The sequence below is a fragment of the Plecotus auritus genome, assembly GCF_963455305.1.
Source record: "Plecotus auritus genome assembly, chromosome: 9".
Classification (NCBI taxonomy): Eukaryota; Metazoa; Chordata; class Mammalia; order Chiroptera; family Vespertilionidae; genus Plecotus; species Plecotus auritus.
In genome coordinates this window covers 42,635,751-42,659,583 of record NC_137783.1, presented here as the reverse complement: position 1 = coordinate 42,659,583, position 23,833 = coordinate 42,635,751, and the positions used below count along the sequence as shown (strand labels likewise).

Below are 23,833 nucleotides of genomic sequence, written 5' to 3'. Positions count from 1 at the left end.
GTATTTTGGTCTCTCCAACATTATACAATTATTTAGCAAGTTTTTTTTAACAGTTCAGAGGTCTTTTATTTTTTTGACACCTGTTATGCCATGAAATTCATAGGGAATAGGTTCCAGCTGGTCAAGTTTCTTTCCATTGGTTCTTACAAAGTGTAAATCTCTATGGGCGAGCAGGCTGGCGTTTCAGTGGAACCCAAAAAAACCTTTGGCATACTTTTGTTTTTGATGGTTTTCTTTCACATGTTTCAGGAAGCTGTCTCAGTTCTTAGAGTACTTAAAGCAATGCCTTTCCCTTAATGTCTGCAATATCACTTTTTTTTTTTTTTAAATAAATTTGGGTGTACAAGGAACAACTTCATATTTTCTAAAGGCCTAGAGAACATATTGGGGTGCCTCCTCTTTCCCTTTATGTTGGTCATTTTTTTAAATTAGTGGAAGGTGGCAGTTCCAGCTGAAAGTAAGGGTTTTTTTAAATGAGTTGTTTAGGAATCTAGTAATCTAAGATCAAAAAATATTCTCCCCTAAATGCCTAATTTGCTGTTGAGGAGTTATAGTAACAGGAGAAACATCTTTTATACTGATTATTTCACCTTTCTTTATCTGAGGCAGGATATATGTAATGTATTTATTGTCTGTAGCAATAATTTTGGAAAGAAACTGTAGGTCCATCTTTTTTGTTTGTTTTCACCTTTTTATTTTTAAAGAGTGAGGGAATTAGCCAATTAATTATTTAATGCATGAGATTAGTTAGTGGTGAAAATTGAATTAGACTACAGATCTCCTGATTCCCAGTTGGTGGGAGTAAATATGAGTCAGAGCTTTAAAATTGATATTTATCTTTGGTGGTCTATATTAGATAGACTACCATACAAGAGGGTAAATGTACTTTGACGAGTTAACTCAATTTGACCATTTAGCTTAATTATTTTCCACCTTGTGTGTATCCTTATGCAATTTAGTTTAATTTTGCCAACTGTTAGCTTCAGATACATGGAATTGCATTGTAGGTAACCTTTGGTGAACTTTTTTTAACATTTTGCCTACATGATTATCCATATGTGTGTAGCTGTGGCTCCTTATCATTAGGTCTCATTGCTGTGTTTTATTTAATTATTAGAGGCCCGGTGCACAAAATTCCTGCACGGGGGGGGGGGGGGGAAGGGGTGTCCCTCAGCCCAGCCTGCACCCTCTCTAATCTGGGACCCCTCGAGGGATGTCCGACTGCCCATTTAGGCCCAATCCTACCGGGACTGCTGGCTCCCAACTGCTTGCCTACCTGCCTTCCTGACTGCCCCTAACTGCTTCTGCCTGCCAGCCTGATCACCCCCTAACCACTCCTCTGCCAGCCTGATTGATGCCTAACTGCTCCCCCGCCAGCCTGTTTTCCCCTAACTGCCCTCCCCTGAAGGTCTGGTCACCCCTAACTGCCCTCCCCTGCAGGCCTTGTCCCTCCTACTGCTCTACCCTGCAGTCCAGGGTCCCCCCCCCCCCAACTGCCCTTCCCTGCAGGCCCGGTTGCCCCCAACTTCCCTCCTCTGCAGGCCTGGTCACCCCCAACTTCCCTCCTCTGCCGGTCTGGTCACCCCTAACTGCCCTCCCCTGCTGGCCTGATCACCCACAACTGCCCTCCCTTGTAGGCCTGGTCCCTCCCAAATGCCCTCCCCTGCTGGCTATCTTGTGGCGGCCATCTTGTGTCCACATGGGGGCAGGATCTTTGACCACATGGGGGCAGCCATCTTGTGTGTTGGAGTGATGGTCAATTTGCATATTACTCTTTTATTAGATAGGATAAACATATATAATTATGTACTTATTCTATTATTAATGGGCATTTGGATATTTCCAGTTATTGGTAATTACAAATAATGTTTCTTTGAACGTTTATTACATGATATATGTAAACCTTTGTATTTCTAAAGTATATACCTAGAATAGAATTGCTCAGTTGTAGAGGATACTTAACTTGAATTTTGTGATTTAATGTCACTCTATTTATCAAAGTGGTTATACCATTTTACATTCCTATTAGTATTGTATGAGAATTCCTGACACACAGTATTTTTGTCACCATTTGGTATTGTCAGACTTTTTAAAATTTTAAATTCTTGGATATGTAGTATTAATCATGATTTTAATTTGCTTTTTCATGATTTATAGGGATTGTATTGAATCTGTAGACCACTTTGGGAAATACTGACAGATTAACAATATTAAGTTAATAAATAATACAAGAAAACTCTTTTGGATACTCATAACTGTATGCCCATTATGTGAAGTGTTCGTTAACATTGTTCAGATCTTCCATGTGTTTGCTTTCATCTGCTCACTTTTTAAATCAGTTACTGAAAAGGGACTACACTGACTAGTTTCAAGTTCTCCTTGTAGGTCTGTCAATTTTTGCTTTTTCTTTTGAGGATCTGTTATATGCTTATGTAGCCTACCTGTATGGTACAAAATTCATTAGTGTATAATAGGCTATTAATAAATATTTTGTAGAATATTTTAGAACTGTAATCGCTTTATTAATTTATTTCTGAAGAAAAATATCCTTAATGTTTATACTGTGCTTTTCTAAATGTAAATTGTTTAGAAGGTAACATTATGTCTGTTTTCTATCTTTTACTCTAGGCAGCACACTTCTGCTTTTGTTCCTTCATCAGGACGAATTTATTCCTTTGGACTTGGAGGGAACGGGCAGCTAGGAACCGGTTCAACAAGCAACAGGAAAAGTCCTTTTACTGTGAAAGGAAATTGGTGCCCATATAATGGGCAGTGTCCACCAGATGTTGGTAAGTTCTGTTATACACACATTTAAGTTATTGTTAAAATGTTCTTAAATCATAAAGTTTTCTGTTTAAAATAAAAAAAATTCAAGACACATTGTTTAGTGAAAATCAGACACAAAACAGTGTCTGTGGTTGCTTGGTTTGTTTATATTTGCGTATATGCATAAGGGAGCTTGGGATAAATAGAGTAATAAAAAGTCGTTTCAGAGACTTGAACATATGGGAACTGGGTGGTGGCTAGATACAAGTGGAAAGGAATATTTTTGTTTTTATTTTTAATTGTGGTAAAATACACATAACTTAAAATTTATATAACATAACCATTTTTAAGTATATTCACATTGTTATGCAGCCATTCTCAAACTCTTTTCATCTTTTAAAACTGAAACTCATTCATTAAACACTCTCCCCATTTACTCCTCCCACCAGTTGACATCCACTATATTCAGCATTCTGTCTGTAAGAATTTGACTTGATCTAGGTACCTTGGATGAGTGTAACCATGTATGTAGTATTTGTCTTTTTGTGACTGGCTTATTTGATAAATTTAGCATAATCTCCTTAAGGTTTGTCCATGTTGCAGCACATGTCAGAATATTCTTTTTAAGGCTCCATAATACTTTATTATATGTCTATACTACATTTTATCTACTCATGCATTGATGGGCAATAGGATTGTTTCCACCTTTTGACTATTGTGAATAATGCTGCCATAAACATGGGTATGCAAATATCTCTTTGAGACCCTGCTTTCAATTCTTTTGGGTATATATGGGATTTTAAAATTGTTAACATTTTCTATTTTTTTGGAATCTGTATTTATAAAAACCTAAGTGACTGGATGACTGGCCGGTAGCTATGACACACACCACCAGGGGCAGAATATATTGTCTATTTAAAATATTAAAATTAAAAATTTGCTTTTTATATCCCTAGTGCTTTAGCCAAATATGTAATTTATTTATTTTTATTTTCTATTCTTTCAATAGATCTGCTTATTTTTCATTGTTATTAATTTACTAGAGGCCCAGTGCATGAATTCGTGCACAGGTGAGGTTCGGCCGATCCCATCTCTGCCACCCGCAAGTCGGGGCTGATTGGGCCGGGTGGTTGGCGCGCTGGCCCCACCCCCTGGTCGAACTCCCTGTCGAGGAGACAATTTGCATATTACCCTTTTATTATATAGGCTTCCTTAAAGAATTTGAAAATTAAGGGCTATTTTCTCATTTATTTCTTTGATGTGCTACATCCAAAATGTCCTTGTACACATCTTCTATATATATAAAAGCCTAAGTGACTGCTATAACCGGTTGCTATGACATGCACTGACCACCAGGGGGCAGATGCTCAGTGCAGGAGCTGTCCCCTGGTGGTCAGTGAGCTTCCACAGCCAACCTCCTATGGCTGGCCAACCTCCCATGGTCCGTTCCCCCCCCCTCCCCCCCCCCCCCAGCCAGCCAGCCAGCCCCAATTGGTTTCGATCAGCCCCTATTGCCTGCTAGGCCGAGGGACCCCACCCGTTAATGAATTCATGCACTGGGCCTCTAGTATATAATAAAAGGCTAATATGCAAATCAACTGAACGGCAGAACAACTGTTCGCTATGACACACACTGGCCACCAGGGGTCAGATGCTCAACACAAGAGCTGCCCTCTGGTGGTCAGTGGGCTCCCACAGGGGGAGCACCACTCAGCCAGAAGCCAGGCTCACAGCTGGCTAGCGCAGCGGTGGTGGCATGAATCTCTCCCACCTCCACAACAGTGCTAAGGATGTCCGACTGCCGGCTTAGGACTGCTCCCCGGAAGGAACGGGCCTAAGCCATCAGTCAGACATCCCCTAAGGGCTCCCAGACTGTGAGACGGCACAGGCCAGGCTGAGGGACCCTTCCCCTCACCCTCCCCACTGAGTGCACGAATGTCATGCACCAGGCCTCTAGTATATAAATAATACATGTCTTTTACTTACCATCATAAACTATTCTTCAGAATTGTTGCCTTATTTTATCTCTGATTTTCTTTGGGCTTTTTCTCCCGAGTTGTGGGACTTGAATCTGTTGAGACTTTATTCAGTTACTAGAGGCCCAGTGCACGAAATTCGTTCCTGGGGTTTAGGGGGGGTCCCTCAGCCTGGCCTGCACCCTCTCCAATCCAGGACCACAGGGATTGGGCCTAAACCAGCAGTCGGACATCCCTCACGCAATCTGGGACTGCTGGCTCCTAACCACTCACCTTCCAGCCTGCCTGATAGTCCCTAACTGCCCTCCCCTGCTGGCCTGATCGCCCCTAAGCGCCTCTGCCTCAGCCTCCACCATCGCGGCTTTGTCCAGAAGGAGGACTGGACGACTAGAAGATGTCCAGTTGACCCGGTGTAATTAGCATATTACCCTTTTATTAGTATAGATGAGCATACTATGAAAAGGTCCATAACTTTTTATTATGAATAACCTTGAAGATTCTTATTTATTTGTTTGTTTGTTATTTTTGGTAACTAAAAGGCTATCTCAGTTATGCTTCTATTTTGCAAAGTTCAAGATGTGATACCCTTTTCTTGTTTTTTATTTGATTTTTGTATATAGAATATGGCTTTATTTCTTCCAGTTACTTAGGTTTGGAATACACATTTATTTTAGTAGTAGTGTTCTTTTTCTTGTGTCCTCAGTAGCATATTGGCATTTTATCATTCAGTTTCTTCCATAAAGGGCACTAATAAACTAATAAGGATTTTGTATTTTAAAGCAGAATAGCTATTGTAAAGAATCATGTATTTGTGTTTATATAACTTAGTCAATTAGGAATGCATATTATCACCTTGAAATTACTTGCATTAAAATGAGAAAGGAGATAGAGTTTTAAAATTAGTTATTTTGCTATAATTTTGTTTCATCAAAGAAAAAAATTGGTTCACAATAGCCAAAATGTGCATACAATTCAAGTGTCCATCTACAGATGAATGAATGAAAAATGTGATATGTACATGTAATCAAATAGTAGTCAGCCATAAAAAGGAATGGAATTTTGGTCTATGCAACAACATAAATCTTGAAAACATGTTAAGGTACAAAAGGACAAATAATCATGATTCCTCGTATATGAGGTATCTAGAACAGTGAAATTTATAGAAACAGAAAATAGTATAGAGGTTATCAGGGGAGGAGGAGAATGAAGTTATTGTTTAAGAGGGTACAGAATAGGATGATAAAAACATTCTGGAGATGAGCCATGATGATAGCTGCACAAGATTTTAAGTGTGCTTAATGCTGCTGAATTGTACACTTTAAAATAGTTAAAATGGGTCCTTGGACTGAAGGATCACAGATTCGATTCCCTTCAAGGGCACATGCCTTCGTTGCAGGCGTGTGCAGGAGGCAACCAATAGATGTTCCCACTTCAGTGTTTCTCTCTCCCTCCCTTTCACTCTCTCTTAAAATCAATGGGAGGAATATCCTTGGGTGAGGATTAACAAGAAATAAAAATTTTAAAAATAAATACATAAAATAAAATAGTTAAAATGATAAATTTTGTTACGTATCTTTTACAACACTATATATTTATATATATGATATATATACAGGGTGGGGCAAAAGTAGATTTATAATTGTGAGTACACCAAACACAGTTTATTCTTATATTGTTATTTATTAATTATTGTATTTCTCATATAACTGTGAACCTACTTTTGCCTCACCCTGTATAATGGTTGATAATTATTTTGCACTATACTAAAGGTGTGAAGCATACACACTAGTTAAACGTGAATTTAATTTACTCAACCCCTCCAGAGGTGAAGGCCATAGCCCCAGTGTAAATCACATTGTTAACATAAACTTAACCTGGTGTGGCCTTAAGGACATAGGTAAACAACACTTTTTGATAGATACTCTAAGGACTTCCAGGTATTTCCTTAAAGCTGGGCAAAGGTGTAAAGTTTGGACACCTGTATTAGTTTGCTAGGGCTGCTATAACAAAATATAAACTTAGTGGCTTGCACAATACAAAATGTGTTGACTCACAGTTCTGGAGGCTAGAAATCCAAGATCAAGGTTTTGGCAGGATTGCTTCCTTCTGAGGGCTATAATGGAAAATCTGTTCCATGTGTCTCTTCTGGCTTCTAGGGGTTTGCTGGCAGTCTTTGGCATTCCTTGCCTAGTACAGTGGTCAGCAAACTCATTAGTCAACAGAGCCAAATATCAACAGTACAACGATTGAAATTTGAGAGCCAAATTTTTTGAACTTAAACTATATAGGTAGGTACATTGTTATTAACTTAATTAGGGTACTCCTAAGCTGGCCTTTGCTAAAAACGTCCTCAATCTGATTGAGGCATGTGGCTCGCGAGCCGCGGTTTGCCGACCACTGGCCTAGTAGATTTCTGCCTTCATCTTCACATGGCATTCTTTCTGTGTGCATATCAATGTCCCAATTTTCCTCCTTTATAAGGATACCAGTCATCTTGTATTAGGGGCCTTCCCTATTCCACTATGACCTCAACTAATTACATATGACATCAATGTTTTTCTCTCTCACCCCACTTTACCCCACTATCTTAAAAAAAAAAAAAGAAAAAGAAAAGGAAAAAAAGATACAGACTAGAAAACACCATTTTTGTGTGCAGGTCAGAAGTAAGACTTCTAAACTTACTAAATGCTGCTTATGCTTGTGGGATCATTTAATGTTTGTACTTGGTCAGTCTCATTTCCATAGCAATTAGAATATTCCCATATATTTTATATCATTGAGCCCATGAATGGGAGGATGATCAAGAGAAAATCCAGTAGCATATTTGATGCTTTGAAAAATGTGATATAAATCTTGATTTTTTTCTTTTTTACATTTTATTTTTATCACAGACTCTGAAGAATATTTCTGTGTAAAAAGAATTTTCTCAGGTGGCGATCAAAGCTTTTCACATTACTTTAATCCCCAGGTAATAGTAGTCATAAATAATTACTAAATTCAAATAAATTTGAGAAGAAATTTTTCAACCAGTAAATGTTCTTTATATTTTATAAAGTAATTGCCTTACATTTTTTTCCTCAAGTTTACAAAATTTTGCTGATTCATTTAAGAAGTTTTTGTTTCAGGTATTTAGTAGATATTTACTTCTGTTTTTAAAAAAGCCAAATACTATACATACTATATTTGATTATATATCTAGGTTTAAATTATATGTAATATCTCTTCCCTCTGACTAATCTGCTTGTTTTAAAATTTAGAACGGTGGGCCACCAGATGACTTCAGATGTCCTGATCCTTCAAAGCAGATCTGGACTGTGAGTGAAGCTCTGATTCAAAAATGGCTGAGCTACCCCTCTGGAAGATTTCCTGTGGAGATAGCCAAGTAAGAAAGACATTTTACCTACATAGCACAAGCTCTCAACTTTGTGGTAGAGCAAACCTGTACTTAGGAGTTTTTATTTAAGTAAATATTTTGTTAAATATCAGTTACTGAATTGTATACAAAAGATAAAATGTCTAGAACTTCTATAATAACGGATATCTTAAGAGATCTTTCATTTAGATTTATGTTAGAATTCTTTCATAAACATAATGATATATGAAATGCCTTTAAATATTAAATGTAGCCACTTTAGGATTAGGATTGAAATGTTTCTTATAGCTTCCTAGTGGTCACTGTCTTAACTTTTATACTCCCAGGAAGATTTGAGTATTACTTTCTTGAATATTTTGCTTACAGATGAACTTATTTAGTGCTTAAAGTTTTTCTAATTGTAGGTTGTTGGTGTAGGCCAGTGGTCGTCAAACTCATTAGTCAGCAGAGCCAAATATCAACAGTACAACGATTGAAATTTCTTTTGAGAGCCAAATTTTTTAAACTTAAACTTCTACTAACGCTACTTCTTCAAACGCCACTTCTTCAAAATAGACTCGCCCAGGCCATGGTATTTTGTGGAAGAGCCACACTCAAGGGGCCAAAGAGCCGCATGTGGCTCGCGAGCCGCGGTTTGCCGACCACTGGGTAGCTTCCAAAATAATAACATTCCAGATTATATTTATCAGAGTGTGAAATTAAGAAAATTAAATGTGCATGTTTTCATTTAAAAATATTTTTAAGAACATCAGATGTGTTCAATGAATCAGATGAAAGTAATATTTGAGAAACTCAAGGATATATAGTAATATCTTTATCAAGTATTAATCTTTAATTTATAAAATCCAAGATTATTCTAATTAAGTGTTGATGAGAAGAATGCTTGTAGAATTAAATAATAGATTAAACATTTATTTTAAGTTTTATTAAAAAAGAAAGGCAAACAGATTTTTCATTTTGTGATTATTAAATTCCTTTTTAGTGAAATAGATGGAACGTTTTCTTCTTCTGGTTGTCTGAATGGAAGTTTTTTAGCTGTTAGGTAAGTGGCAATTCTTTGATATACTGAATTTTTAAAGTTTATTATATTAAGTAAGTGAAATAATTTTAAAGTTTTATTTTATTATTTTCTCTCTCTTTTTTTTAATAGCAATGATGATCACTATAGAACAGGTACCAGATTCTCAGGGGTTGATATGAATGCTGCTAGGCTTTTATTCCACAAACTTATACAACCTGATTATCCTCAGATAGCTCAGCAGGTTTGTTTTTTTTAATTGCCTCATATTTGTATTATGTAGCCTGTTGAGTGTTTTATTCCATGTTACTTTATGTTTATAGCCTAATTAACTTGACAGTTTCAGACTCTTCATTATAATGCCCTTTGTATGGTTTTATTAAATACAGTCAAACCTCGGTTCTCAAATCGTTCTCAAACAATTCATTCTCCAAGTTGTTCACTGAAAAAAATGTCCTGGTTGTTGAACGAAACTTCCCTTCTTGACAAAAAGCATCTTTCAGGCTACAAAGGAGAGCATGCAAGTCAGTTTACCAGCTAACCATCTCGTTGTTAACATTTTAGGAGTTGTGCTGTGAATATTTTTGTTTTTGTTTGTTTGTTTTTGCTTTTGTCACTGGTGAAATGGACAGTTAGTACAATTTTAAAACATAAAGAGGCCATCAAGAATGCTAGTGTTGCTAAGAATGTGAAAGAAACCATGATCACTGGCAATTGAATAGGTAAAACAAAAAACAAAACAAAACAAAAAAAACTTGCTGATTTAGATAAAGGGAAAACAGTTAGCCAGTGACAGAATTTCAGAGGCAATGATAGGTGAAAAAGTAAAGATGCTGCAGGCTGACTTCCTAAAAGATACCCCTGGAACAAGTGCTGAAAATGATTCCTTCAAGGATAGTAGAGGTTGGTTCGGTAAATTTAAGAAAAGAGTGTTAGTTTATAGATTGACCAGGGCTTTAGACATATATTGTATCTAAGAAAGGTTAAAACAGGGTATCTGGACTTAATTCATTTTACATTATTTCTAATGGGGGGGAAATGATTTGGTTTTCAAATAAGTCGTTTTTTGAACAGCCTTCCAGAATGAATAAGTTCAAGAACCGAGGTTCCACTGTATATAAATATAATAATTAATTCATTACGCATTAAAATATTTGTAATTTAGTTGTCAAATATCTGTAAATCTTTTCAGACATCTGGCACAGACCCTTAATTGCTCAACATTACTATGTTGTTTAAGTCTTTATATAATTATAGAAAGAGAATTTAAATGAAACTTGCATACAAGAATTCTTTTAGCAATGTGTAGGCATTAATTTTTATTGTGCTCCAAAGTACATTTACTCAGTCATTGTAAGACTTTTTTCTTTTACTATTTCATGTTTGCTGTAGTGTAAGATTATCTTTTTGTTTTTATATTTTTGGAAAGTACATTTATTTTAAATGAAGTAGGTTTTACTTTTTGTCAAAATATAGGTGGCAGCTAGTTTGGAAAAGAATCTGATTCCTAAACTGACTAGCTCCTTACCTGATGTTGAAGCATTGAGGTTTTATCTTACTCTACCAGAATGTCCCCTGATGAGTGATTCCAACAATTTTACAACAATAGCAATTCCCTTTGGTACAGCTCTTGTGAACTTAGAAAAGGCACCACTGAAAGTACTTGGTAAGAATTTAAATTTTTTTTCTTTTGTAACTTTTTCTCTTTAAATGAAAATGTTCCAAACTTATTTACTGTATTGCTCTGAAAATTTTCTACCCTGCTTACTTGACATTGTCTTAGGGAAAAATAAACCTGTTTTTTCTAGTCATTTGATGCTATGTTGTTGAAAGTATTAAAATTTTGATCAAACACAGTAGCAGAGACAGTATCAGGAAAGATAAAAGTTGTTTTTCATATTCCCCTCCCCCATCTCCTCCAGCGTGATCTTGCTATTAAAAAAAGTAAAGGAGAAGGAACAATTAAAACTGAACAAACATGGTATTAAATCCTCCTTGAACTCTGTTAACCCTTTGCATTCTTTCCCTCACTTGCTAGTTTCTTTCTTTCTTTTTTTTTTTAAGGGTATTCCATGTCTTCAGAATGAAGTGTTTTTGTTTTTATTGATTTCAGAGAGGAAGGGAGAGGGAGAGAGAGATAGAAACATCAATGATGAGAGAGATTCACCTATCGGCTGCCTCCTGCACGTCCCCCACTGGGGATCAAGCCTGCAACCCAGGCATGTGCCCTTGACCGGAATCGAATCCAGGACCCTGCAGTGTGCAGGCCGATGCTCCATCCACAGAACCAAACCAACCAGGGCTCACTTGCTAGTTTCTTGATGTTTGATTTATTTCTCTGCATGTAAATGAGATTCTACTGCTTATTTGATCTTACAGTTTTCTCTCCCTTTGCTCGTGTTTTTTGGCCTAAATTTTTCTAATTTTTTTAAAAAATGTGTTTTTATTGATTTCAGATAGAGGAAGAGAGAGATAGAAACATCATTGTTTAGAGAAAAATCATTGATCTGCTGCCTCCTACACACCCCTACTTGGGATTCACCCTGCAAACCTGGGCATGTGCCTTGACTGGGAATCGAACTGTGACCTCTTGTTTCATGGGTCGATGCTCAACCACTGAGTAACACTGGCCGGCCAATTTTTCTTACCTTAATTTTTCTAATTGTAAAGGTTTCATTTGTATCTCCAGGCTGTTCTAATTTTCTTGCTACAGTTAACCCAGTGCTTTCCTTCCTAATAGTATTTGTTAGGTATGTGAAGCTGAGATATATGAAAGTAATAAAACCAGTACAAGAATTTATAGGCTGAAGATGAGCAGAGGAAGCAACAAGTAAGGGATAGAATTTTGGAATCCTAGGGAATTAGCTAGTAATAGAAGAGTGAAGCAAGGACTTAACAAGTAGACTATCATTTGTTTTGTCAGAAGTTTTTGTATTCTTTCTGTCTGCCTCTTGGGATTGTGTATATGTAGTTAATAACAAATAGTGAATGTGGGAAAAGACAGACGTATTTTTTATTGTTCAACTTCTGTATTTGATTTTCTGGAGCACCTTGCCTTTTAAAGGTGGTGTTTCACAATATTTCAACTTTTTGTTGAGAGATAAAGCTTGGAAAGATCCTTAAGTATTAGAGCAAGACAGTTGTAAAGTGTTTTATTTAAAAATTAATATTCTTATTTCCAAAGCACTTTTTAATAATAACTGGTTTTAATTTTAGGTATAATAGGAAACCATAAATGTAACTTTATTTTTACTTTTATTTTCTTTTTATTTATTGGGTGACACTGGTTAACAAAATATACAGGCTTCAGGTGCATGATTCAACAACACATCATCTATATATTTTTGCTTTTGAGAGCTTTTAGAACAGTATTCTTTAACTTGAGGGTGAGGTGAGGTCAGTAAACCCTCGAAATATTACATAAAATACTGTGTCATGTGTATCTTCCTGTAATTTTCAAAGAGCCAGTGCTTTAGAAGGAAAGTTGGTATTATTTTGAAAATCATGATTCTTTGAGTTTATTTTATTTGTGTGTTCACCTTTCAATAACAGAAAACTGGTGGTCAGTACTTGAACCTCCACTATTCCTCAAGATTGTAGAACTTTTTAAGGAAGTTGTGGTACATCTTTTGAAACTCTACAAGATTGGCATTCCCCCTTCTGAAAGAAGAATTTTCAACAGTTTTCTTCATACTGCATTAAAGGTTTTAGAAATATTACATAGGGTATGTCCAATTGTTTATTTTCCTTTCCCCATTGCTACTAACAGATTGATGATTTTTAATTTAACATTAATATATTACAGATTTAGATTAGCATAAAAGATACATAATAGAATTTGAAAGAGTTACCTAATTTTTTCTTTAAAAGATTTAATATATCTGTATTTTGGAGCTTTGGTCTTATTTGACTTTGTTACAGACAGTTATGGATAACTTGTCTGTAGTTGAGCAGACCAATAGCATATTAGTGAATTAGAATTCTCTTTATATTTTCTTGTGAAGAACATAATTTGTTAGTTTAAATTATATGTTTTTTGTTATTTATAGGTGGTTGTCATATAAAGGAGACTGAATCCTAGTTGTGATTATGTGAATCAAAACACATATTCTTTTACTGTTGGGTAATAATGGCTTCAGTTAAAGTAAAACTTCATTAGAAACAAATTACTAACTTGAAATTGGAACCATATATAATTCATTAATTTACCTATTATTCTTTCCTGCCCTTCCTCTCAGTATGAGAAATAGTACTCTTTATACTTGTAGCAGTTCAAAGTTATATGAAGAAGTAGTCTCAGCTGTTTCATTAAAGAAGGATTTGAGACATCCTTGATAGCTGGTAGGTATATATCTGTTATGCCATTTGGTATTCTTGAGATGCTATTTTCTTTTCGGGAGACATGACCTAAGGGAGAAGCTTATTTTTGTAGCCTCACAAGTGACTAAAAATCTCATATAAATCTTTACTCTTTAGTTTCCTCCCATTAACAACTTTAATGTTTTCAGACCCTTCTTACCTAGTGCCAAGGTAAATAATGAGAGAATAAAGAAGATAGTCCTGTTCTCTGTAAGAAAGAACCCTTATGGAGCATTTATTATTATTATTTTTATTCTTTTAGTGAAGTTCCTGAGTATTTTCTAAATGACTTAACTTTTTGAAATTACTCTTTTCTATTATATTTAGAATGTCCAAGATTTCTAGCGGGGGGGGTGTGGGCTGGGGAGTCATTTCTCTTCACTTTATAATCAAAGAAATGATGGCCATTTCTTTCCTAGGAAATAAGTCATTTTTATGTTTGCCCTTCCCAGAACAAGCCTTTCTTATAGCACTTTAGGGCTAACTGGATTCTGCATTAATCTATTAAGAAGATCCTCTGACTTCATGGGATGAGCCTCTATTTTCTATATGCTTTTTGTTTAGGATTCAAGAGATTAATTAGATTTTTTCTTTCCTCTGGACTCTCTTTTCCTACTCCAGTGAACCATTTTTATCAGCCAGACCTGATATCCAAATATTTACCCTTTTTTCCTTCTTATGTACTTATCTTTATTTACCCCTTGATATAGATATAGATGTGGTTGCTTTAGCTGTGTCTTTTACCACAAGTAAAAGGAAGGAGAGGCGAATAGGAAGGAATTGAATCTTTTGTCTTTCATAATTACAGACAGAATTTGAGCAAATAACTTATTATCTTAGCTCAGAAGCCCCAGTTTCGACTGAAGAAGAATCTTACAGGATTCCATCTCCAGAGACCTTTCATTAGAGCCATGCTAGAGACTAGAATCCTAATTTTTTGCTAGCTGAAAGGGAAGAGAAACTCATCTAAAAGTGGCCAGGATTAGACTATGCTTTGCATATAATACTAGAGGCCTAGTGACCGAAATTTGTGCACAGGTAGGGTCGATAGGCCTGGCCTGCGATCAGGGCCAATCTTCCCCAGCTGCCAGCAGCTGGCCCCGCCCCCCACCGCCGCTATTGGTTGCCGTCTGTGTGTGGGGCAATCGGGGCCCCTCTTGTACCTGCCTTGGCCTGGCACCGCCCGCGTCTGCTGCCACCCACCCCTGTTCCCCATTGGGCGATCGGAGCCTGCTGGCCGGGGGGAGGAACCAAGAGGTTGGCTGGCAGGCCTCGATTGGGCAATTGGGGCCTATGGGCTGGGGGCAGCTCCTGCTTTGAGCGTCTGCCGCCTGGTGGTCAGTGTGCATTATAGCGACCTGTCGGTCCGCCGTCCAGTCGGTTTGCATATTACGCTTACACATATATAGATATGTATAGATATATATAGATATATATAATTGATTTTAGAGAGGGAGGGAGGGAGAGAGAGAGAAACATCAATGATGAGAGAGAAACACTGATTGGCTGCCTCCTACATGCCCCTGATTGGGGATCAGAGCACGCAATTTGGGCATGTGCCCTGACCTGGAATCGAACCATGACCTTCTGGTTCATAGGTCGATGCTCAACCGCTGAGCCATGTCAACAAGGTAGAATATCATTTGTGTATTAATTGATGTGAGCACATTATATATATTACTTATTTAACTTTTTAAACTCTGGTTGATATTTTGCTGCTTATTCTGAATGTCAAAGGTCATAAACCAGTAAGTAGCAGAGTTGAAATACAAATCCAAGCTTTTGCTTCTTCTAATGTACTTCTGTATTGGGAGATATAGTAATATAATAAGTTTAACAGGTGGGTTGCTTTTATTCTTATTTTTTATATCCTCACCTGAGGTATGTTTTTATTGATTTGAGAGAGAGAAAAAAACATTGATTGGTTGCCTCCTTTACACACCTGGGGATCTAACCCACAACCTGGCCACAACCTGGGTATGTACCCCAACTGGGAATTGAACTAGTGACCTTTTGGTGTACTGGACAATGCTCTGACTGAGCCACGCACCCAGGGTAAGGATTTTGCTTTTATTTTATGCCTCTAGATCTAGTGGCTCATCTTTCCATGATAGCTGATAGTATTATATTGTTAAAAGACCATATTTCTGCCCTGACTGGTTTGGCTCAGTGGATAGAGCGTCAGCCTGCAGACTGAAAGGTCCCAGGTTCGATTCCGGTCAAGGGCATGTACCTTGGTTGCGGGCACATCGCCAGTAGGAGATGTGCAGGAGGCAGCTGATCTATGTTTCTCATCGATGTTCCTCTCTATCCCTCTCCCTTCCTCTCTGTAAAAAATCAATAAAATACATTTTTTTAAAAAGTCCATATTTCTAACTCTATTTGTGCTGCTTCCTGTCCTTTATAATTTTGAACAAGTCTTTTTCTTTATCACATGCAAATGGAGAATTATCAAATAAGGATTAAAATACTGGCCTAATAGTTTCCTAGGATTGGTGTATTATTTAAGTCATACAACATATGGAATTATTATACTTTCATATGGCAGTGATTTTGTTATCACTAGTACCACCATTTGACTTTCATTGGGTTATATGGAAACTAAGTCCTTGCTCTAAATTATTACATACTCAAAAGCAGAATGATAATGTTATCAATTTCTTAAGCATCTCTTACTGGGAGTTCTTAGAGTAGTCACTTGTCTTTCTTCTACCCTCTACTTTGGAGAAGACTTTCCTTGTCCAAATCTCCTGGTCCTAATCTCCCATAAATGGATACTCGTGGAAATTAACTATTGGGGATGTTTCGTTTTCATCTTTAGTGAAAACCAAAGTGCTTATCAGAAACTTACTTTTTCAAAAACACCTTAAGGCTGACAACTGTGTATATCCATTTTTTCTGCACCATTGTTAATAATTAGAAGTTTCCTCCAATGATTTTCTTCTTTACCTAATCCTAGATCAAGATTAGGAACTAAAGAACTGGACTCTGTTTCCTAATCATTTTGTTCCTCCCTTATGTCATGTCCTTTGGAATGCTTTTGAATCAAAAATCATATCTGATGCTCCAAATGGCATAAGAAAGATAGTTTTATTATCTGCTGTCAGGAATGGATGCATTACCAGATAAATGAGTTTACTGGCAAGTAATTGGGTTATTTAGTAGTTTCTGAGTTTTCACACAGTACATTATAGAGATACTGATATTCTTAATGAAAAGACTTAACTCGGCCTGTCTAGTCTAGTTGCTACGTATCTTGCTAATCTTCTAAAATCAGTGATTTAAAAAGAAATTTTTTTGCAGTAAACCCTAAGATAAATGAAACAGATAACACACACATCTCTATTTACTGTATACCACCTATGAACAGAGGTTTATAAGTCAGAATGATAAACTAATTAAAATGTGAAATAAAAGTGTTATGATAAAACATAATTTTATTTTGTCCATTTCAGGCAGTATATTGAATGTACAGGTTGATTTTTTTACAAATATTTATTGAGTGCCTATTATGTGCTTTTCATTGTACTAGATGTTAGGGATGAGGTAATAAGGAAAAGATATGATTTCTGCCCTTTTTAGATTATAATATATCTACTATATAAATGTATTTTTATATATTTTTAAAACTTGGTTTTTATATGTAAATCTGTATACAGGTCTTTTGGATCGATTTCCTATTCAGTGTCTACTTTCCCTATTTTTACAGCATTGTTAACTGATTTTTTTCTCTTCAGTTATTAAATCACTGCTCTGGATTAACAGCCATAATTTCCTCCCAAGTATAAGTTTGACTGTAATTTGTTCCTGAACCAACCCTGGCTTCTGAATTCATTTTTATTCTAACATAGTATTTCTTTCAGGAAAACGATTACAAACACTGGTTGCTATTGGTGAAGGAAACTGCAATTTACATTTTAAAATCTTAAGATATTTCAAATAAGAAAAAATACATATCAGCAGTCAGTGGAATGTGAATCATTTTCTACAAGAATCACTACATTTTAGAGTCCAATGTGATAAAAAGTTAGTGTGTATATAGTTATGCACTGCTAAATGAAATCATTGGGTGATTTTGACATTGTGTGGATATCATAGAGTGCACTTAACAAACCAAGATGGAATAGCCTACTACATACCTAGGCTAGTTGGTATGTAGCCTATTAATCCTAGGCTGCAAGCCTGTATGTACAGCATGTTATTGTACAAAACAGCATGAGATTAAATCAAACATGGGTGGCAATGATGCAATCAAGAGATGTGGTAAGCTTGAGTTGTATAAGGCTGCTGCTGGTATGACATGTCTGGCTATTGTACAGCCAACTTTTTTTTATTTTTCATAGTAGGAAGACTACACTGTAAAATAATGATAAGTGTAGTAGAGTAAATACATAAATCAGTAATATAGTCATTTATTATTATCACCAAGTATTTCACACTATATGTAATTGTATGTGTAACTGGTAACACGGTAGGTTTGTTTACACCACCTGCATCATCACAAATGCGTGTAGTCGCGTATGAAGGCCGCCATGTCACTAGGCAATAGGTGTTTCTTCAGCTCTACTATAGTCTTAAGGGACCACTGTTGTATATGCAATCTTTCATTGACAAAACATCCTTATGCATCACATGATGTATTTATAAACATAAATATTGGAGGAAAGCCAAGGTATTTTTTGTGTAGTTACTGTGTATCTTGTCATTTTAGTAAAATGAGTTTGACTACAGATTCTAGGGCATGGGGCTGAAAACTTTTCCTGTTAAGGATCAGCTAGTAATACTTCACAGTTTGCAAGCCAAGTGGTTTCTGTTACTACTACTCAACTCCCAGCTTTGCTGCAGACAGTGTGTGTAAATGGATGGGCATGGTTGCTTTCTAATAAAACTATTTACAAAACAGTCTAGTCAGGATTTGGCCCCAGGCTGTAGTATGTTGATCCCTGCTCTAAGATTAATATTTTGATCTCCAGATATAAACTAAGTATCTTTGTTTTGTTTGAAAGCCAGGAATAGCAATTTCACTCAGTTGCTTACAAATGGTTAACTTGACCACTGATATAAATTAATTAAACAGTGAAAGTATGAGCTCAAAAGGCTTTTTTCTTTTGATTTTAATTTAATAAATCTTTATTGTTCAGATTATTACAATTGTTCCTCTTTTTTCCCCCCATAGCTCCCCTCTACCCGGTTCCCACCCCACCCTCTGACCTTACCCCCCCAACACACCCCTTCCCCCCCCCCCGAGAATTGTCAGTCCACTCCCTTTCACTCCCTTTCTATGCCCCTGATTCTATTATATTCACCAGTTTATTCTGTTCATCAGATTTTTTTATTCACTTGATTTTTAGATCCACTTGTTGATAGATATGTATTTGTTGTTCATAATTTTTATCCTTACCTTTTTCTTCTTCTTCCTCTTCTTAAAGAATACCTTTCAGCATTTCATATAATACTGGTCTGGTGGTGATGAACTCCTTTAGCTTTTTCTTATCTGTGAAGCTCTTTATCTGCCCTTCAATTCTAAATGACAGCTTTGCTGGGTAGAGTAATCTTGGTTGTAGGTTCTTGCTATTCATCACTTTGAATATTTCTTGCCACTCCCTTCTGGCCTGCATAGTTTCTGTTGAGAAATCCACTGACAGTCATATGGGTGCTCCCTTGTAGGTAACTAACTGTTTTTGTCTTGCTGCTTTTAATATTCTCTCTTTGTCTTTTGCCCTTGGCATTTTAATTATGATGTGTCTTGGTGTGGTCCTCTTTGGATTCCTTTTGTTTGGGGTTCTCTGCACTTCCTGGAGTTGTAAGTCTATTTCTTTCACCAGATGGGGGAAGTTTTCGGTCATTATTTCTTCACATAGGTTTTCAGTATCTTGCTCTCTCTCTTCTTTTGGCACCCCCATAATTCGGATGTTGGTACGCTTGAAGTTGTCTCAGAGGCTCCTTAAACTATCTTCATATTTTTGGATTCTTTTTTCTTTTTTCTTTTCCAGTTGAGTGCTTTTTACCTCTTTGTATTTCACATCTTTGACTTGATTCTTGCGATCCTCTGGTCTGGTGTTAGATCTCTGTATAATATTTTTTATTTCAGTCAGTGTATGCTTAATTTCTAGTTGGCCCTTTTTCATATCCTTGAGGGTCTCTCTAAATTTATCGGCCTTTTTAGAAAATTCTTGAAAAACCTTGTAACGGTGGTTTTGAACTCTATATCCAGTAGTTTGCTTCCCTCCATTCTTTCATTTGTGATCTGTTTCTTTGTCTCCGCAGTTTGGCTGCTTCCCTGAGTTGATAGAGTGGCTTTGTGTGCTAGTTGTCCTATAGGGCCCAGTGGCTCAGCCTCCCCAGTTACCTGAGGTGGACACTCTTGGTGCACCCCTTTGTGGGCTGTGTGCACAGTCTTGTTGTAGTTAAGCCTTGATTGTTGTTGGTATCAATGGGAGGAATTAACCTCCAGGCCAACTGGCTGTGATGATCAGCTGTGTCTACGCTGGGAGAACTTCTGTGCTGGAGACACCCTTATTTATGGGAGAAGACTTGCAAAAGCCTCTGTGCTCTGCTTGAATGGGGCGGAGTCTCAGGGCGGAGCAGACAGCATTGGTTTCCCATCAGCCCTGCCCTAATAGGCCCTTGTGTCTCAGTGTCCTGTGGTAATCGCTGCAAGCACCTCTGAGAGAAAGCTGCCCTCGATTTCCACCCGCTGCCAGACAGTCCAGTTTCTCCCCAAATGAGTCTGGGTCCCCAGAATCTCGCCTGGAACTGGAGTTCAGTGCAGTCGGGAGCTTTTGTCTTCCTCCCACTTGAGAAAGCAAGCCGCATACTCAGTTGCCCGCCCTCTCATGCGCGCCTGGGTACCTCTGCCTTCCACAGTTCCTCTGAGTCTCAGTGTGCTTTTTCTCTTTCCTGATGGTCCAGTTTCACCCCATATGAGTCTGGGTCCCCAGAGTCTCACTCGGAACTGGAGTTCAGTGCAGTCGGGAGCTTTTGTCTCCCTCCCGCTTGAGAAAGCCCACCGCTCACTCAGTTGCCAGTCCTCTCTGCGCGCGCGTCTCAGTATTTCTGCCTCCTGCAGCTCCTCTGAGTCTCAGTGTGCTTTTCTCTTTCCTTCTAGTTCAGCCGTGGGCAAACTACGGCCCGTGGGCCGGATCCGGCCCGTTCGGCTGTTCTATCCGGCCCGCGGAGCCGAAAGAGCGCAGGGTTCTCTTGCTCTCCCCTCCGCTCCTTTACTTTGAATTTATATTAGTTCACACAAACACTCCATCCATGCTTTTGTTCCGGCCCTCTGGTCCAGTTTAAGAACCCATTGTGGCCCTCGAGTCAAAAAGTTTGCCCACCCCTGTTCTAGTTGTAGAATTTCCACTCAGCCAGCCTTCCTGTGGTTCTGGATGATGTCCGTTTTGTCTTTTAGTTGTAGTTTTGAAGTGGTTGTGCGAGGCAGCAAGTTCAGGTGTTTACCTATGCCGTCATCTTGGTTTCTCCCAGGGCTATTTTCAATGAACAGAGAGATTAAAAGTTTTAACTTTGAAAATGAAAGCAGTACTATTAATATGTGCTTCTTAAACTGGGTTATTTGTATCCTCAAGAGTGGGCCACAGGATCAAGCATTGGTGGTACTTAATGACATAATTTTTAACTTACTAATAAAAGTTAAAAAGACACTTGTATATGTATTTTTACATACATATTCTAATACAAAGTATTCTAAATATATGCACACATTTTTATGTACAAATACTCACCTATTCTCTTTTGTGTATGTACATACATATATTAAAGAATAAGATGAGATAGTCGTATAATGAGTTAAGAGTGCACATGTGGCCTGGCTGGAATGGCTTGGTTGGAGCATCATCCCGTACACCAAAAGGTTGCGTGTTCAATTCCTGGTCTGGGTTCCTGCAGAAGGCAAATGATCAGTATCTCTCTGTCTTTCTTCCTCTTTCCCCCTCATTCCTTTCCTCTCTCTAAGCATGTCTTCCAGTAGGATTTTTTTAAAAAAAAGAAGAAGAATGCATGTGTATTAAAGAGACCTGAGTTAGATTGCTTGCTCTGTTAGCTGTATGACCTCGGTTAAGTTTCTTGAACTCTAAGCCTTAGTATATATTCATCCATGTGATGATGATAATAGTATCTAGGTCATAGGGGTTTAAAGATTAAAAGAGACAATGTACATGACATCTACTCAGTAAGTGATCCCTAATGATAGCTATTATTTTATTACTGGAACATAATATCTGAGTGGATTTTAAGGTAAAATCTGCAATTCAGTGAAAATTTAAAGTGCCGTTAGAAGCAAAGAACTATATATGTATCTCTTACTCATTTTACTTGTTCTTCCATTCATCTCCTGTTTCTTTAGCAACTGATTGGACACAAGCACTGTGTGGTAGATTTATACCTCGACTAGATGACTCCTTTCAAGCACTGCTTAGTTGGTTCAGAGTGAGTGTGTGTGATTTAAAAAAAAAAATTATAAACAATTATTTTTGTTATTCTCCCTAGGAAATTTAGCTAGTTTTCTTTAATTTATATGTAACATCAGCTTTCTTTGTTTTTTAAATGGTCTTTTCCTAAATGTGGCATCTAAGTGTCTGCATTTGGCCCTTCACTATACCTCTCCCTCACCTCCTGCCACCCACAGCTTTAGTTGTCCCCTTTAAGGAAAATAGTTCTAAATTATGTGTTTGGGGCAAACCTTCCTCTTGAGCTACTTGGCAGTTTTGCCATTGTTTTAAACTAAAAATAGGTTTAATACCAAATTTCTCAGCGTTCCCAGCTCTCATACCTGCCTCATCAAGATTGTTGTCTTTTCCTGACTTGTATGTATGTTGCCAGCATTTGTTTTGGAGTTGTCTTTGACTCCTCTCCTATTTTTCTATAACCAATTAGTTACCATGACCTCTGCATTCTTATTATCTAGACTAGAAACCTTGAATCTTAATATCCTGATTCAGTTTGCTACCACTAGCCTCTGTACTCATTCTTGACCATATACTTCACTCTGCCAACAGAATAAGTTGCATAAAATATCACTGATTCTATCACTTATTGATTCTAAAACCTTATATCCCTATCAGCTCTCGCCACAGTAATGCTCTGCAACAAAACACACTGAAAGTCATTGGTATACAGCAGTGGTCAGCAAACTCTTTAGTCAACAGAGCCAAATATTAACAGTACGATTGAAATGCCTTTTGAGAGCCAAATTTTTTAAACTTAAACTTCTTCTAACACCACTTCTTCAAAATAGACTCGCCCAGGCCGTGGTATTTTGTGGAAGAGCCACACTCAAGGGGCCAAAGAGCTGCATGTGGCTCGTGAGCCGCAGTTTGCCGACCACTAGTATACAGTAATAAGCATTTATTCTCATTACTACTGGAGTGGCCCCTGCTTCATTCTGAAAGTTGGTAGAGGTTGGCTGACCTAGACAGGCTATAGCCGGGCTTAGTTCCAAGCTGCATATTGGATCCAGCTCTGCTTCATGTGCCTCTCATTCTTGAACCAGCAGTTTAGCTGGAGCAGGTGTATACAAATTTTTGTCTCCTTTAGTTCATGCTATTCTCTCTGCCAAGAACCTCTTCAAACCTTTTTGAAATCCTTTCCATTCACTTCATTTAAATTTTTTTCTCTTTTTTAAGAAATACATTTTTTATTGTTGATAGTATTATAGATGTCTCCTACTTTACCCTCCTCTTCCCAACCACTTCCCACACCCCCAGGTTTTTCCCCCCTATTGCCTGTGTCCATAGGCTATGCATATAAATATATAAGTTCTTTGGTTTACCTCTTCTCGTCCCACTCTCTAATTTTCATTTTCAATATCGTCCTATATACAGACACATTGAAATACAACCAAAATAGATAACCTATATGTCCTCCCATTCTAGATTCAGCCATTGTTATGCTATCACATTTGCTTTATAAATGTGTGTGTACTGAATACTTTATTAAATCATTTAAAATTAAATCCTGATATTGCCCTTTAACATCTCAGCATTCATTTTCTTAGTCATTTTCCTACAAAAGAGTAATATTGTTATTTTTCTTAAAAGAAATTAACTATGATTCTGTAATACCTATCTATCTAGACATATGCAATTTTCCTCTGTTGTACCAAAAATGTTTTTTACATCACTACTTTTTATAAAACTGGAGTTCAGTTACACTCGTTTTTTGAGTCTTGTTAGTCTTTTTCCAATTTATGAATGTAATATATCTCATTTAGGTTTCTTTATTTTCTCAGCAATATTTTGTAGTTTTCAGAGGTCTTCCATATCTTTTGTTACATTCTTTAATATTTTGTTTTTGATAATTTTGTGTTATAATTTAATTTTTTTCCAAGTA

At 37.1% G+C, this 23,833-nt stretch overlaps 1 protein-coding gene across 7 annotated transcripts in view; it reads left to right on the top strand.

Annotated features, from left to right (window-relative positions):
* Positions 1 to 23,833, top strand: part of HERC4 (HECT and RLD domain containing E3 ubiquitin protein ligase 4) — a 105,370-nt gene that overhangs the window by 46,958 nt on the left and 34,579 nt on the right. For 5 of the 7 annotated variants that reach the window (XM_080642487.1, XM_080642484.1, XM_080642486.1 and 2 more), the window contains 7 exons: positions 2,629 to 2,789; positions 7,634 to 7,710; positions 8,000 to 8,124; positions 9,098 to 9,157; positions 9,266 to 9,377; positions 10,610 to 10,799; positions 12,686 to 12,858. In XM_080642487.1, coding sequence (XP_080498613.1) covers positions 2,629 to 2,789; positions 7,634 to 7,710; positions 8,000 to 8,124; positions 9,098 to 9,157; positions 9,266 to 9,377; positions 10,610 to 10,799; positions 12,686 to 12,858 — 898 coding nt within the window. The remainder of the gene's footprint in view (positions 1 to 2,628; positions 2,790 to 7,633; positions 7,711 to 7,999; positions 8,125 to 9,097; positions 9,158 to 9,265; positions 9,378 to 10,609; positions 10,800 to 12,685; positions 12,859 to 23,833) is intronic. The other 2 variants (XM_080642490.1, XM_080642489.1) reach the window with 1 other exon arrangement.